This window comes from Panthera onca, chromosome B4 (genome assembly GCF_046562875.1).
Source record: "Panthera onca isolate mPanOnc1 chromosome B4, mPanOnc1 haplotype 2, whole genome shotgun sequence".
Lineage (NCBI taxonomy): Eukaryota > Metazoa > Chordata > Mammalia > Carnivora > Felidae > Panthera > Panthera onca.
Genome location: NC_138345.1, coordinates 76,542,874 through 76,555,653, shown reverse-complemented (window position 1 = coordinate 76,555,653; position 12,780 = coordinate 76,542,874). Strand labels below are relative to the sequence as shown.

Genomic DNA, 12,780 nt, shown 5'->3' with positions numbered 1-12,780 from the left:
TTTTGAGTCATCTGTTACATGTTCCAGGGTCTTGCCTGGTCTTCCAAATGGATGGTAGGGTACTACTTTCTGCTCTTGGCCCCATCACAGGCTGAAGTCCTTTAGAAAGTCCTGTTCACTGAACAGTTAATCCAGAAGCTCCTGATGACATTCATAAACTATCGAATCCTGGCTTGAGTTTAGCTGCCTTTACTGTATGACTCTGCTGCTCCAACCCATCCACATGGTACTCACTGAGCCTACTGATTTTATTTTATTTATTTATTTATTTATTTTAACGTTTATTTATTTTTGAGACAGAGAGAGACAGAGCATGAACGGGGGAGGGTCACAGAGAGAAGGAGACACAGAATCTGAAACAGGCTCCAGGCTCTGAGCTGTCAGCACAGAGCCCGACGCGGGGCTCGAACCCACGGACTGTGAGATCATGACCTGAGCCGAAGTTGGACGCTTAACCGACTGAGCCACCCAGGCGCCCCGAGCCTACTGATTTTATACAAAAAAGTCTGAGTACCTATGACCAGTATTTATGGATATCAGTTGAGTATGTCACCATATATCAGGTATGCAGGGACTGAGATTAACCTTAGAAGAAATGTTTTCTTTGCCATTCAAAGACTAAGACAGATATAGGGACAGAGAGTAGAAACAAGGACTAGCTCCATATCAATATAATAAAAGGTGGTTCTTATCAAGAGAATGACCAGGTAACACTAAACATTCTTAGAAAACAAAAGAACCTACAGCCAAAGTGTTTCTCTCAGCTTTCTGAATGAAGGCAACTTGTTTGGGCTTGGTAGGTCAGTGGTGGCAACAGGTCCTGTTGGTGAAGCAAGAAAAGGGGCCAGCTTGTAACCTGAGATGGTTAAGGAGACTCTTCATGACTACTACAGGACCAACTTAGTTCTACCAGCTTGCTGGTTGAATCACTCCTGGACAAAGTGAAAGTGGCAGAAAGTTTACATTCATTACCCATTTCCTTAAGTATATATTTTCTCACACTCAAGATGTCGAGAAATGGTACAAATGTGTTTTGGGGGGGGATAGACCTTGAGACCAAGATCACTGTGTGCTTGTGCCTGCATGCCAAATTCTTTGTCCTCTGGGGCTCTGATTTGAATTCCCAGGAATCAGGGAGAGTTCACTTCTTGTTCACCCTTGTGGTGCCTGGGTGGTTCAGTTGGTTAAGCATCAGGTCATGATTTCACGCTTTATGGGTTTGTGCCCCTCATCAGGCTCTCTGCTGTCAGCACAGAGCCTGTTTCAGATCCTCTCTCTCTCTCTCTGCCTCTACCCTGCTTATACTCCCTCCCTCTCTCAAAATTAAGTAAACATTACTACTATACAATACAATACAATACAATACAATACAATACAATACAATACACTACACCTTGGATATAGGGTGGTCGTTACCACTAAGCTATTGCTGGGTTTGGACAAACATGGCACCATGTAGTGGTTCTCAGACCAGCTGCAGTGGCATTGCCTATGAGTTTGTTAAAAATGAGAAATGCAAACTCATAGGCCCCACTCAGACTCACCTCCTGAATCAGAATCAGAATCTCTTTGCTAAAAGAAACCTTTTAGCAAACTCTCCATGTGGGAGATGGGACAAGCTAATATCTGGGCTGTGGTACCCTAAATTTGAGAACCTTTGAGCTAAAGCAAACCTAGTCTACTTAGGATGGCACACTTTTTTCTCCTGTTTCCTGTCCCCTTGAAACTCTAACTTCTGGTGTAGGCATACCTTACTAGTTATAAAGTTACTTTATCTGTCCTTGAACAAGAGGTAGAGATTAATTTCTTTTAATCTTTTTTCAGATCATTCGAGTTAGCCTGTGGTAATTAACCTTGTAGCCAGGTTTGAACAGACAGCAACCAGAGGTCAGGAATCTCAGGCAGTTGAGGGACATTTTGAATTTAGCTTTCTGAAGGTTTGTCTGTGGCTCCCCTTCTTTTTTGTGTAGATCCACAAAAGAATTAAATGTTTACTGTGCAAACCTAAAATTAAGGAGGTTTATAAGGGCTCAGTGTTTCAGAGTCTAAAGACTTTCTAGCTCAGAAGCCCTGCTCTACCACGATCCTATATAACTTTGGGCAAGCTGTTTGATCTCTATGGACCTCAGTTTACCCATCCATAAAATAGTAAATAAAACAATACCTACTTCATAGAATGATGGAGTTAAATACCTGGTGTAAAATGTTCAGTGCAGTACCTGGCACTTGGTAAGCCTCATTAAATATTCGCTATCATTTATTTTTCTTTTTCCTTTGTACTTTTCTTTGTATGATATCCTTTGGCTATTTTCCCATTTCCTTTTACCCATGAGAAAAATAAAAGGATTTTGAAAAGTTCATTTTAGGGGATAAAACAGTGAAAGGGAATTGAGATCATGGAAGGACTCGAAGGAAGGAAAAGGTTAGGAACAAAAAACGCTAGAGGTGGAAGGAGGAGCGGTTAGGCGGAACCATCCGAGATGGCGAGGTAGACCCCAATGAAAGCCTGCTCTGCTAGGAGCAGAGACGCAGGTCTGGACTGCCCGGCAGCGGGAACAGCCTTTGAGACTGCTGGGCTGAGAAAGAGGAGTGTCCCCTTAAGGGAGCTAGGCCTGAAATAAGGGGTGTGGCCGTGGCTGGCAGAGAGAGAGAGAGAGAGAGAGAGAGAGGAGAGGAGAGAGAGACAGAAAGAGAGAGAGAGACAGAGAGAGACAGAAAGAGAGAGAGAGAGAGAGAAAGAGAGAGAGAGAGAGAGAGGAGAGGAGAGAGAGACAGAAAGAGAGAGAGAGAGACAGAGAGAGACAGAGAGAGAGAGAAAGAGAGAGAGAGAGAGAGAGAGAGAGAGAGAGAGAGAGAGAGAGAGAGAGAGAGAAGCGTGGCTGAAACTCACAGCAAAAATGGGCGGGGCCAGAATTGAGGGCCTGCGGGGCAGGTGGAGGCGGGGCGGAGATGGGAGGGGCATGGCCCGGCGGGGGGCGGGGTCCCAAGGAGAGGCGGCCCTGGGGTCAGCCGTCCGGGAGGTGGGTGGGCGGGGAGGTGAGATGGGCGTTGAAGAGGCCCGGCCCCACGGAGGAGGCGGGCTGAGACGGGCCGGGGACCCGAAGGGGCCGGAAGGGGTGGCTGCCGGCTCGGCCCCGCCCCGGGTCCGCCTCCCCGCGGGTTCCGTTGGCTGTGGCGGCAGCTGAAGCTGTGGCGGCGGTGGCCGCGGGGCGGGCGTAAGATGGCGACAGCGGCGGCGGGAGCCCTGGGCCTGCTGTGGAGTTGGCTGTGGAGCGAACGCTTCTGGCTGCCCCAGAACGTGAGCTGGGCCGACCTTGAGGGGCCGGGTGACGGCTACGGCTACCCGCGGGCACGACACATCCTCTCGGCATTCCCAGTGGCGGCGGGCATATTCTCCGTGCGGCTGCTCTTCGAGCGGTGAGAGCCCGCGAGCGAGTGGCGCGGAGGGTCGGGGCCGGGGCCGGGGAGCGGACCGGTGGAACCGGCTCGGGGCGGGGAAAGGCCGAGCACCGGAAGCAGAATTGGCGGGGAAGCCCGGAAGCAGGGGGCTGGGGGAGCCCGGGCTGCAGCGCGGGATGTTCGGAGGGTGGCGGAGGTGGTCGCGGAGCTTAGGTAAAGACAGTTTGGGGCGTGGACAGTGGAAGAACGAGAGTCTAGGGGAGGCCGGGCCCTTTCCCTTTTTAGATCCCGGAGGCCCTGGGAGTGGAGTTGGGGGGGGGGGGGGGGCTTCTTCTGGGCCTGCTCCCAGCCTCCAGGGATCCTACAGACAGGAAACAGGTTGAGTGTGTGAGCTGCGGCCGAGAACCCGAACACCCGAAGAGCGAAACAGGAAAGGGCCACAGGAACCAGAACTAGTTGGGGCTGTGGAAGCTGAACGGTTAACGTTAAGAGCCAACCTTTCCAAGCGAAAGGAGCGGGTTTTGGGGAATCTGAGATTTGCGAGGACACTTAATGAGAGTTGAGGGGAGCAGGGTTAGGCCCCAGGCCTTGCTTTATCAGTTCATGGACATTTTTGTGCATGTGTAAATTTCCAAAAACTGCTACCAGAGCCCGCAAGAGAGTGGAAATCTGGTAGGGATAAGGCGTGGTGGAGCCTGGGGTTCCAAAGTCTAGAAAGGTGTCAGGTTAGTTGCGGAACAGGCCTTAGAGGCCTGAGATGGAAGGAGGAGTGGTCATTTTGAAAGGAAGAGATCTGTAGGGCTTATCAGAGGAAAGCTGTATTGAGCTGGCTTCTAAGTGAGTTTAGCAGAATCACAGTTCTTTTTCTGACCGCGTGTTCTTGATAAAAGTGATTTCACTTTTCCTTAAGTGAGTAGTTGGTACCTACTGTCTAAGATGAAATGTTCACAGAGGACTTGATGTGGCGATTTTATACTGTGGGCTTACAGCTGTGGGTGATTTTGATCAAATCTACTCTGCGGAAAAGGAGACTTATTTCTTCATAGGTCTCAGGTAATGAGGATGCACATTGACATCGTTTGTTCATTTGGCCCTTATCTGGAGCAGAAACGCCCTTTCTAGGACGGGAATATACTGCAAATAAAGAGAATCTATTACTCTCTGAAGAATTAGTTATTATGTGTTTTGGGTTACTTTTCAAAAGTGCCTACTACTTCTGACACAAAAGTCTTTCACAAAATATTTCTTTTCTGTAGCCAGCTTGTCATTCATCCATTTGTTCATAGTGTTTGTGTATTGTTATCAAAGTGCTCTCCGTCAGACGTTCAGGTACAAAAATCAAGATGCTTTTAACTGAAGCAAATGAAACTGAAAGATCTAAATGCCTTTTCTGGGTCCTTGGGACCTTAGTGTTACAGTTTTGTAAGTATAGGCATTGTATTAAGTATTCCTGGGGTGGTGGTACAAACCACTTTTCCCTCTTAGGAATAACTTAGATCTGGGTACTCTCCACCTTGGCAGCTGTATGTGAGGGCTGAAAAAAGAGAAAGACAGTGTAATGACTAAAAAGGAAAATACACCAATTTAAGAAAAAATTTAATTGTCCTAGGAAAATATTCTCTGCTTTTTATATAAATGTATACCAATATGGAAGTTTATTCACGTTACTGATAAGAGGAAATAGCATGTTTCTTATAAATACCCATTTTATATAAACTTGCATAGGGGCACCCCTGGGTGGCTCTCAGTTAAGCGTCTGACTTCGGCTTAGGTAGTGATCTCGTGGTTTGTGAGTTCCAGCCCTGCATCATGCTCGCAATGATAGTACAGAGCCTGCTTGGGATTCTCTCTCCCCGCCCCCCCCCGCCCCTCCCCCACTTGCACGTGCATTCTCTCAAAATAATAAATAAATAAACTAAAAAAAAAACTGCATATATCTTCAGATTTCCAAAGAGTTCCCTCAGACGGCTGTAAAGACTTCTATATCCCCTGGCGGAGCCACTGGAAAAGGATCCTTTACCTGTGGGAATTCTATCTGAATGTTTCTATGGTGCTCGGTGTCAGGGGAGCAGGGGAGGATGGGAATACTGAGCTGAAAGCATTCTAGTATGATATTCCTTGGCTAGTAAGGTCAGGCATCCTGTTCATCTCATGTATGATCTTGGGAAAGTTTAACCTTGGAGGCGGTCCTGCTATTTTGTTTCTTTTTATAAAACCTACTACCTTAGTTAGCAGTAGAATTGAGTGCTGGATTAGCAGTTCCTCTCTTGCTACACCGGTCTTCCATAAAGGTAGTAGAAGCCACTCTTAGAGTATAGGAAAAGACGTATTAGAAATATTGGTACAGCTAAGTTGTTTTTCCTCCTTTTCTCATTTCTCAAATCCCATCTAATTTGTTTCTAGAAGTGACTTGGTTTCTAGTAATCATAGACTGTGTGAGCTAGGACTTTCTTTATAGACAGTAAACTAGCCTGGAAACATCCTGCAGCTTTTCAGAGGTTTCATACTCACTGGAGGAGGAACTAGAACCAAGATCCAGATCATTTTCCCAAGCCCCGGGCTCTTTCCACTATATGGTGTAGCCATCTTTAACCTTTCCTTAAACCTCCTTTCAAGGATTAAGGTTTAAGCCACCTCTTCCTAGTATTCTAGGATTTGGAAAACAAATCCATGCTCATCTTATTCTTGGTTATTTAATGTGTTTGATTTGAAGATTGTATTTTTTTTCAGATTTTTGTTTCAAATTGTTCTGCATATTTTAATGAGTCTTATATTATGTCCCTTGATAAATTATCTCTATTTGTGTTGTTTTAAGAATTTCCCAAAAAATAGGGGTGCCTGGCTGGCTCAGTCAGAAGAGCATGTGACTCCTGATCTCGGGGTCCTGAGTTTGAGCCTTAGGTTGGGTGTAGAGATTATAGAGATTACTAAATAAATAAACTTAAAAAAAAAAAAAATCTCCCAAAGAATAGAGTTTACAATTTGGTTTTACCTTCCCATCCTTCTCATCAACCATGCTGAGCATTTGTTTTTTAGTTCCCACATTCCCTGGAGAACCACAGCCTCCTCTGATAGGGATGACTTGAAAAGCCGCGGGGCCATAATAAGTAAAGTGTTTGTATCTAGCTATTTTGCTAAAGAGCTGCGGATAGGAGATTGTTACTTACCAAATAATGGAGGCTGCCCTCTGTGGACCTCTGCTGAGTGGCTGTATTGTGGTGGCCTGTGCCTTGCAAAATGCCTCAGGTGTGGCCTGTGATCGGTAAATATTTATTGAAGGTTTGAGGAGGGCCCATCCTCATCTACATAGATGCCCAGAGGAGTAATCAGAATCTAGATCTCCAACCTGAAATGGATGTTTGGCTTGACTGAGAGAAATTCCTTTGTTTCTGTTGTTAAATTTCATCATATATTTGCATGTTGTGTACCTTTCTACAGCTTTTTTCTCTCTTTATCCCCTCCCCCCATACACATATTCACACTACCCTGTACCCTAACAAAACAGAGATAAGAAACTCTTCCATGTGTTTTTTTTTAAACTTCTTTTCATGTTATGTTCATGATAAAATTGTTTGAAATTTAATATCTAGTCACTTGAGCACTTGTTTCTTGGGATCAAGTAGAAGCTTGAGACACCATTGACACCATTAGATCTATATAGGCTCATTTATTTTGAATATGCTATTGCAATAGGAGCTCTGTATTGCCAGAAGAAAATTATTTTGTGAATTATTCAGGAGATAGATTAGAGCTCTCTCTGCTGCTCATTCATTATTCCAATCCCCTCTTCTCTCTTGTTACTTCCAAAGCAACCTCACTGGGGTGTGCAAAGAGCCTTCTCAATACCATTCTCTGTCATAGGAGACTGAACAGATTCACTTGCTAGCCTGTCATGTAACTGGTAACAAAAGTAGTGACTCTTGTGTGCACGTTTCTCAGCCACTCATTTCATCTTCCTCTCGTAAGCCTTGCTACCTCTGCTACGTACTTTTTTTTTTTTTCTTCTTGTTTTCCCCCATTTCCCCTAAGTGGAGGAAGAACTTTTTTCCTCTCCCTGACAGGCCTGCTGCCTTCCTCCCAGATCCATGTCAAGTGACTGCATTGTGACCCAGGATCAGTGGGTCTTCCTGACGGGTTAGAAAGGCTTTGGGAAGAATGGACATAGCTGCTGACTAGGCTGTGAGGGAAACTGCCCATTCCATTGCATCTCTAAAGGTATTCTGTTGGGCGTTATTGAATTGTAAATCACAGAATTAAATCAGGTTTGCAGATCCAGCAGGGCAAGATTGAAAAAGATACTCACATGGCCCTGCCCTTGTCTAAGAATCCACCTCTTCATTAGCTCCAGATGGTCAGAAGCCTTATGCGCCCCTCCTCTTGCTGGGGAAACTTCTTTCCCCAACCCTTTCTGTGCAGTGGGTGTTGATGCTCTGCAGAAAACCGAATACTGTCATGCCTGAGGTCAGGTTCCTGGCTTATCCCTGGAGACAATATATTCAGCACAGCAAAGAAACATGTCAGATATTTTTGCTTTAGCCACTTCCTGATTCAGAAAACTAGGGTCTCCTAGATGGGTAAAGAAGAAATTAAGAGGAGGCAGCAAGTGAAATCTGCACCTTTTTTTTTTAATTAAAAAAATTTTTTTAATGTTTATTTATTCTTGAGAGAGAGACAGAGTGAGGGCAAGCGGGGGAGGGGCAGAGAGCAAAGGAGACAAAGAATCCAAAGCAGTCTCCAGGCTCTGAGCTGTCATCACAGAGTCCAACATGGGCCTTGGAACTCACGAACTGTGAGATCATGACCTGAGCCGAAGTTGGACGCTTAACTAACGCTTACCCAACTGAGCCACCCAGGCACCCCCGCACCCTTCTTACGGAGCGGCAAGGGAGATAAACCTATTTTGGCTTCCTTTCCAGAGGTATTTTTAGGCAGATAAAAGCTGCCCTTCACTGAGTTTTGGACTCTGCTTGAACCCACTCCTACCTTATCTTTGGGGAAGTTAATTGAAATGTTACTGCAAAAGGAGCTAACCATAATCACTTCTAACTAAAAAAAAAAAAAAAAATCTGAAACGAGTTTTCGTAGAAACAAAGGCATTTTTCCTAGATATGAAGAATTCTCTAAAACTGTGCTGTTCTGCACTATACTATACTGCACTAGCTAGTATAGTAGCTACTTGCTTTTGGGGATTTCAAATGTCACTAGTCCAAATGTGCTGTGTTAGATACGTTTGAAGTGTAACACACACCAGATTTTAAAGACAGTGCAGGGGGACAAAAAAAGAATGTAATATATCTCATTTTTAACATTGATTACAAGGAAATAACTATTTTTTAATTTATTTTTTAAGTTTATTTACTTATTTTGAGAGAGAGAGCAGGAGAGGGGGAGAGAGAGAATCCCAAGCAGGCTCCCTGCTGTCAGCACAGAGCCCAACGACAGGCTTGATCACACAGACTGTGAAATCATGAACTGTGCTGAGATCAAGAGTCAGACATTTAACTGACTGAGCCATCCACCGTGCCTCAACATTGATTACATATTGATGTGATATTTTGGATATGTCTGTTTAACCAAAGTATATTATCAGAATTAACTTTACCTGTTTCTTTTTTCCTTTTCTGAATGTGGCTATTAGAAATTTTAAAATTAGGGGTGCCTGGGTGGCTCAGTCGGTTAAGCATCTGACTTGGGCTCAGGTCAGGATCTCAACAGTTCCTTCCTGAGTTCCAGCCCCATGTAGGGCTCTGTGCTGACAGCTTGGAGCCTGGAGCCTGCCTCAGATTCTGTTTCCCGTTCTCTCTGCCCCTCCCCTGCTCATGCTCTTTCTCTCTCTCTCTCAAGAAAAGTAAACATTAAAAAATAATAAAAAAAGAAAAGGAAAATTTTAAATTATATATGTGGCCTGCATTATATTTCTGTTGAATAGTGCTGATGGGAGTAATTCAAACAAGTATTTATAACTGAAAATAATTTTATTAAAAAAAATTTTTTTTAATGTTTATTTTTGAGAGAGAGAGAGAGAGGGAGTATGAGCGTGAGCATGAGCGGGGGAGGGACAGAGAGAGGAGGAAACACAGAATCCGAAGCAGGCTGAGCCGAAGTCGGACGCTTAACCGACGGAGCCACCCAGGCGCCCTGAAAAGAATTTTAATATAAATTCACATTTGATTTATTTTTTTTAGGACCAGAAGGGTGATCAGTCCTAAGTATATCAGACCATGCTTTTATTTTTTAATTTTTTTTTCTGACCATGCTTTAAACAAATCTTTCTAAAAGTTGTGGCAAAAATGGGTTTTTTTTAAATATAAATCATTTTCCGAATGATTTAAATGACTAGTTATAGTCTATTTTGAGTAATACTGAGTAATTGACAGTGCCTTCTAGCCAGGCATTGCTCTGTAATTTTAGTTTTCTGCATATATCTTCTTAGTCGAGTAGTTAATGATCTGTAAACAAACAAGTTTGTCAAGAAGTTAAATGTATGTGGAGTGCTGCACAGCCCTGATAAGACATTGGGAATAATCACAGTATTTTGGGGCGCCTGGGTGGCTCAGTTGGTTAAGCATCTGACTTTTGGTTTTGGCTAAGGTCATGAAGTCACAATTCATGAATTTGAGCCACCACCTCAGGCTCTGCACTGATGGTGTGGAGCCTGCTTGGGATTCTCTGTCTCCCTTTCTGCCTGCTCGCACTCTCTCTCTCTAAGTAAATAATAAATAAACATTAAAAAAAATCACAGTATTTTATCTCTTCTCAAAATTATGGTGTTTTGTTTGTTTGTTTTTAAAGTTTATTTATTTATTTTGAGAACACACAGGGAAGGGGAGAGAGAGAGGGAAAGAGAGAAAATCCCAAGCAGGTTCCACACCAACACGGAGCCTTATGCGGGGCTCAAACTTACAAACCATGAGATCATGATGTGAGCTGAAACCAAGAGTTGGATGCTTAACCGACTAAGCCACCCCGGTGCCCCTGTGGTGTTTCTTAAAAAGGGTATTCCTTACAGTCTTTGGCTTCTGGGTAGCGTCAACATTTGTAAGAAGTCTCAATAACCACGCAGGGCGCGCCTGGGTGACTCAGTTAAGTGTCCCATCTCTTGATGTTGGCTCAGGTCATGATCTCACCATTTGTGAGTTTGAGCCCCTGAGCCCCAAGTGGGGCTCTGAGCCGACAGCGCGGGGCCTGCTTGGTATTCTCTCTTTCCCTCTCTCTCTGCCCCTCCCCTGCTTGTGCTCTCTTTCTCTCTCTAAATAAATAAAAAAACTTAAAAAAAAAAAAAAAAAGATGTTTAAAAAAATAAGCACAGGAGGTCTCAAACCCAGTCGGGTTGTGTTTGCTGTGTTTAATTCTGCTTGGGGAAATCCCCTTATACTGAAATTGGTTAACTTGAATTTCTACTGATTCCTCAGAAATCAGGGACCTTCTCCTACATGGAGCTGGTAGGTTATCTGATGACCCAGGAGGACAGGTGGGCACATTTCCTTGAAACACTTCACCTTTTGGTTAAGAATTTAGTTTTTACCTATTTTCTTCTTTCTCCAGCAGTTATTTATTGAGAACTTAGTATCTGCCAGTTGTCAGACTGTGTGCCACGGATAAAAATGTAAGTCATGGTGTTTGCTCGCAGGAAGAAAGCAAGAATATCAGTGGTTTAAAATACAGTGTCATAAATGTATGCAGAAGGCTGTTATGGGAGTTTGGAGGAGGTGGGTTCAGTTCCTTTTAACAGTTGTTAACTAAAATATAGGCTTAATGTCTCACTAGCAAACACTTGTTTCTCGGACCCTGAAGAACGGTGAAAACTTCTTAAGGAACAGTTTTTTTGTTAACCTGTTTCTCTGATCCACCTCTTGGCACTTGTACATTTGTGTATTTCTACTTTAAGTTACATTACATTTAAGTTACTATACATTAAGTTGTATCGTCATTTAAGACTGTAAGTGGAAAGATAGTCCATTTAAGAAAGATAGATATGTGTAGTGAAAGAAATGTATGCATATAGTCGGAAAGGGAGAAACTCTTCAACAATGAGAGTGTCAGGGACCCCCAGCTATTTTTCAGCCACACTTTGAGAACTGCTGCTCTATAGCAAGTAAAATATTCACTAACTACTGTACAATAATACTACAACTTAGTCTTAAATTGTGTCCATCTGAAACATTTCAACATATATACTGTTAGTAATTCTTATTATCTCAAGACTTACATTCCTTACAATGAGGTTAGATGTAAGCAGGATTGCTGATCCTTCTCATCACAGCACCTAGCAGTGTATCAAATTGCATGGGCACTAATTATCTTAATGCTTTAAGGCTCTGTAATAGTCTAAGTGAGGATAACTTTGATACATGTGGGAGGAGTGAAAATAGTCTGGTATAAATCCACAGTGTGTGCCTTGCCATGGTTTAGGATAATATATGCCATAGAGGTCGTTTTCTTTATAGTCTGCTTCTGCTTTAAGAGCAAATTTGCCAATTTAAAAAAAAGTCCTCGCGACACCTGGCTGGCTTAGTCCTAGGAGTGTGAGACTATTGATCTGGGGTGTGTGTCTGAGTCCCACTTGGGGTGTAGAGATTACTTATAAAACTTAAAAAATGAATTAAATTAAAAAAAAGAGAGAGAGGTGCCTGAATGACTTTAGTCGGTTAAGCGTCAGACTTTAGTTTAGGTCACTATCTCACGGTTTGTGAGTTCAAGCCCTGCATTGCACTCATTGCTGTCAGTGCAGAGCTGGTTTCGGATCCTCTGTCCCCCTACCACTACAGGTCCCCCACTCAGGCTGTCTCTCTCAAAAAAAAAGAGTCCCTGAAGACACTATTCTTTAAAAAAAAAAGTCCTCAAAAGAAACTGCGTGGGGTGCTTGGGTGGCTCAGTTGGTTAAGCATCCGACTCTTTGATTTCAGCTCAAGTCATGATCTCACAGTTTCCTGGGTTTGAGCCCCACATCAGGCTCTACACTGAGAGTATGGAGCCTGCTTGGGATTCTCTCTCTCCCTCATTCTCTGCCCCTCCCCCACTTGCACTGTCTCTCTCTCTCTCTCTCAATAAAGAAAGAAAGAAAGAAAGAAAGAAAGAAAGAAAGAAAGAAACTGCAAAGAATACATATACATGTACAACAAATGTGTATAGCACATGAGTTTGTAGATAGCAAATCCTATCCTTTGAACATCTTACTCAGAAGGGTGCCTGGATGGCTCAGTAGAAGGAGTATGCAACTCTTGATCTCTGGGTTGTGAGTTCAAGCCCCACATAGGATGTGGAGATTGCTTAAAAACAAAATCTTAAAAAAAAAAATTAGGGCTGGCTCAGTCGGTTGAGTGACTGACTCTTGATTTCACCTCAGGTCATGATCCCAGAGTCGTGGTATCAAGCCCTATG

At 43.6% G+C, this 12,780-nt stretch overlaps 1 protein-coding gene and 1 long non-coding RNA gene across 5 annotated transcripts in view; both read left to right on the top strand.

The window, feature by feature from the left end:
* The first annotated feature begins 3,027 nt into the window (after positions 1-3,027).
* CERS5 (ceramide synthase 5) overlaps positions 3,028-12,780 on the top strand; it is a 32,396-nt gene continuing 22,643 nt past the window's right edge. For 2 of the 4 annotated variants that reach the window (XM_060657666.3, XM_060657663.3), the window contains exon 1: positions 3,028-3,417. In XM_060657666.3, coding sequence (XP_060513649.1) covers positions 3,221-3,417 — 197 coding nt within the window. In that variant the 5' untranslated portion in view covers positions 3,028-3,220. The remainder of the gene's footprint in view (positions 3,418-12,780) is intronic. The other 2 variants (XM_060657662.3, XM_060657664.3) reach the window with 2 other exon arrangements.
* Positions 5,633-12,434, top strand: LOC132694397 (uncharacterized). Its single transcript, XR_009617290.3, has 2 exons — positions 5,633-8,317; positions 10,945-12,434. It is a non-coding gene; the product is annotated as an uncharacterized LOC132694397 (long non-coding RNA).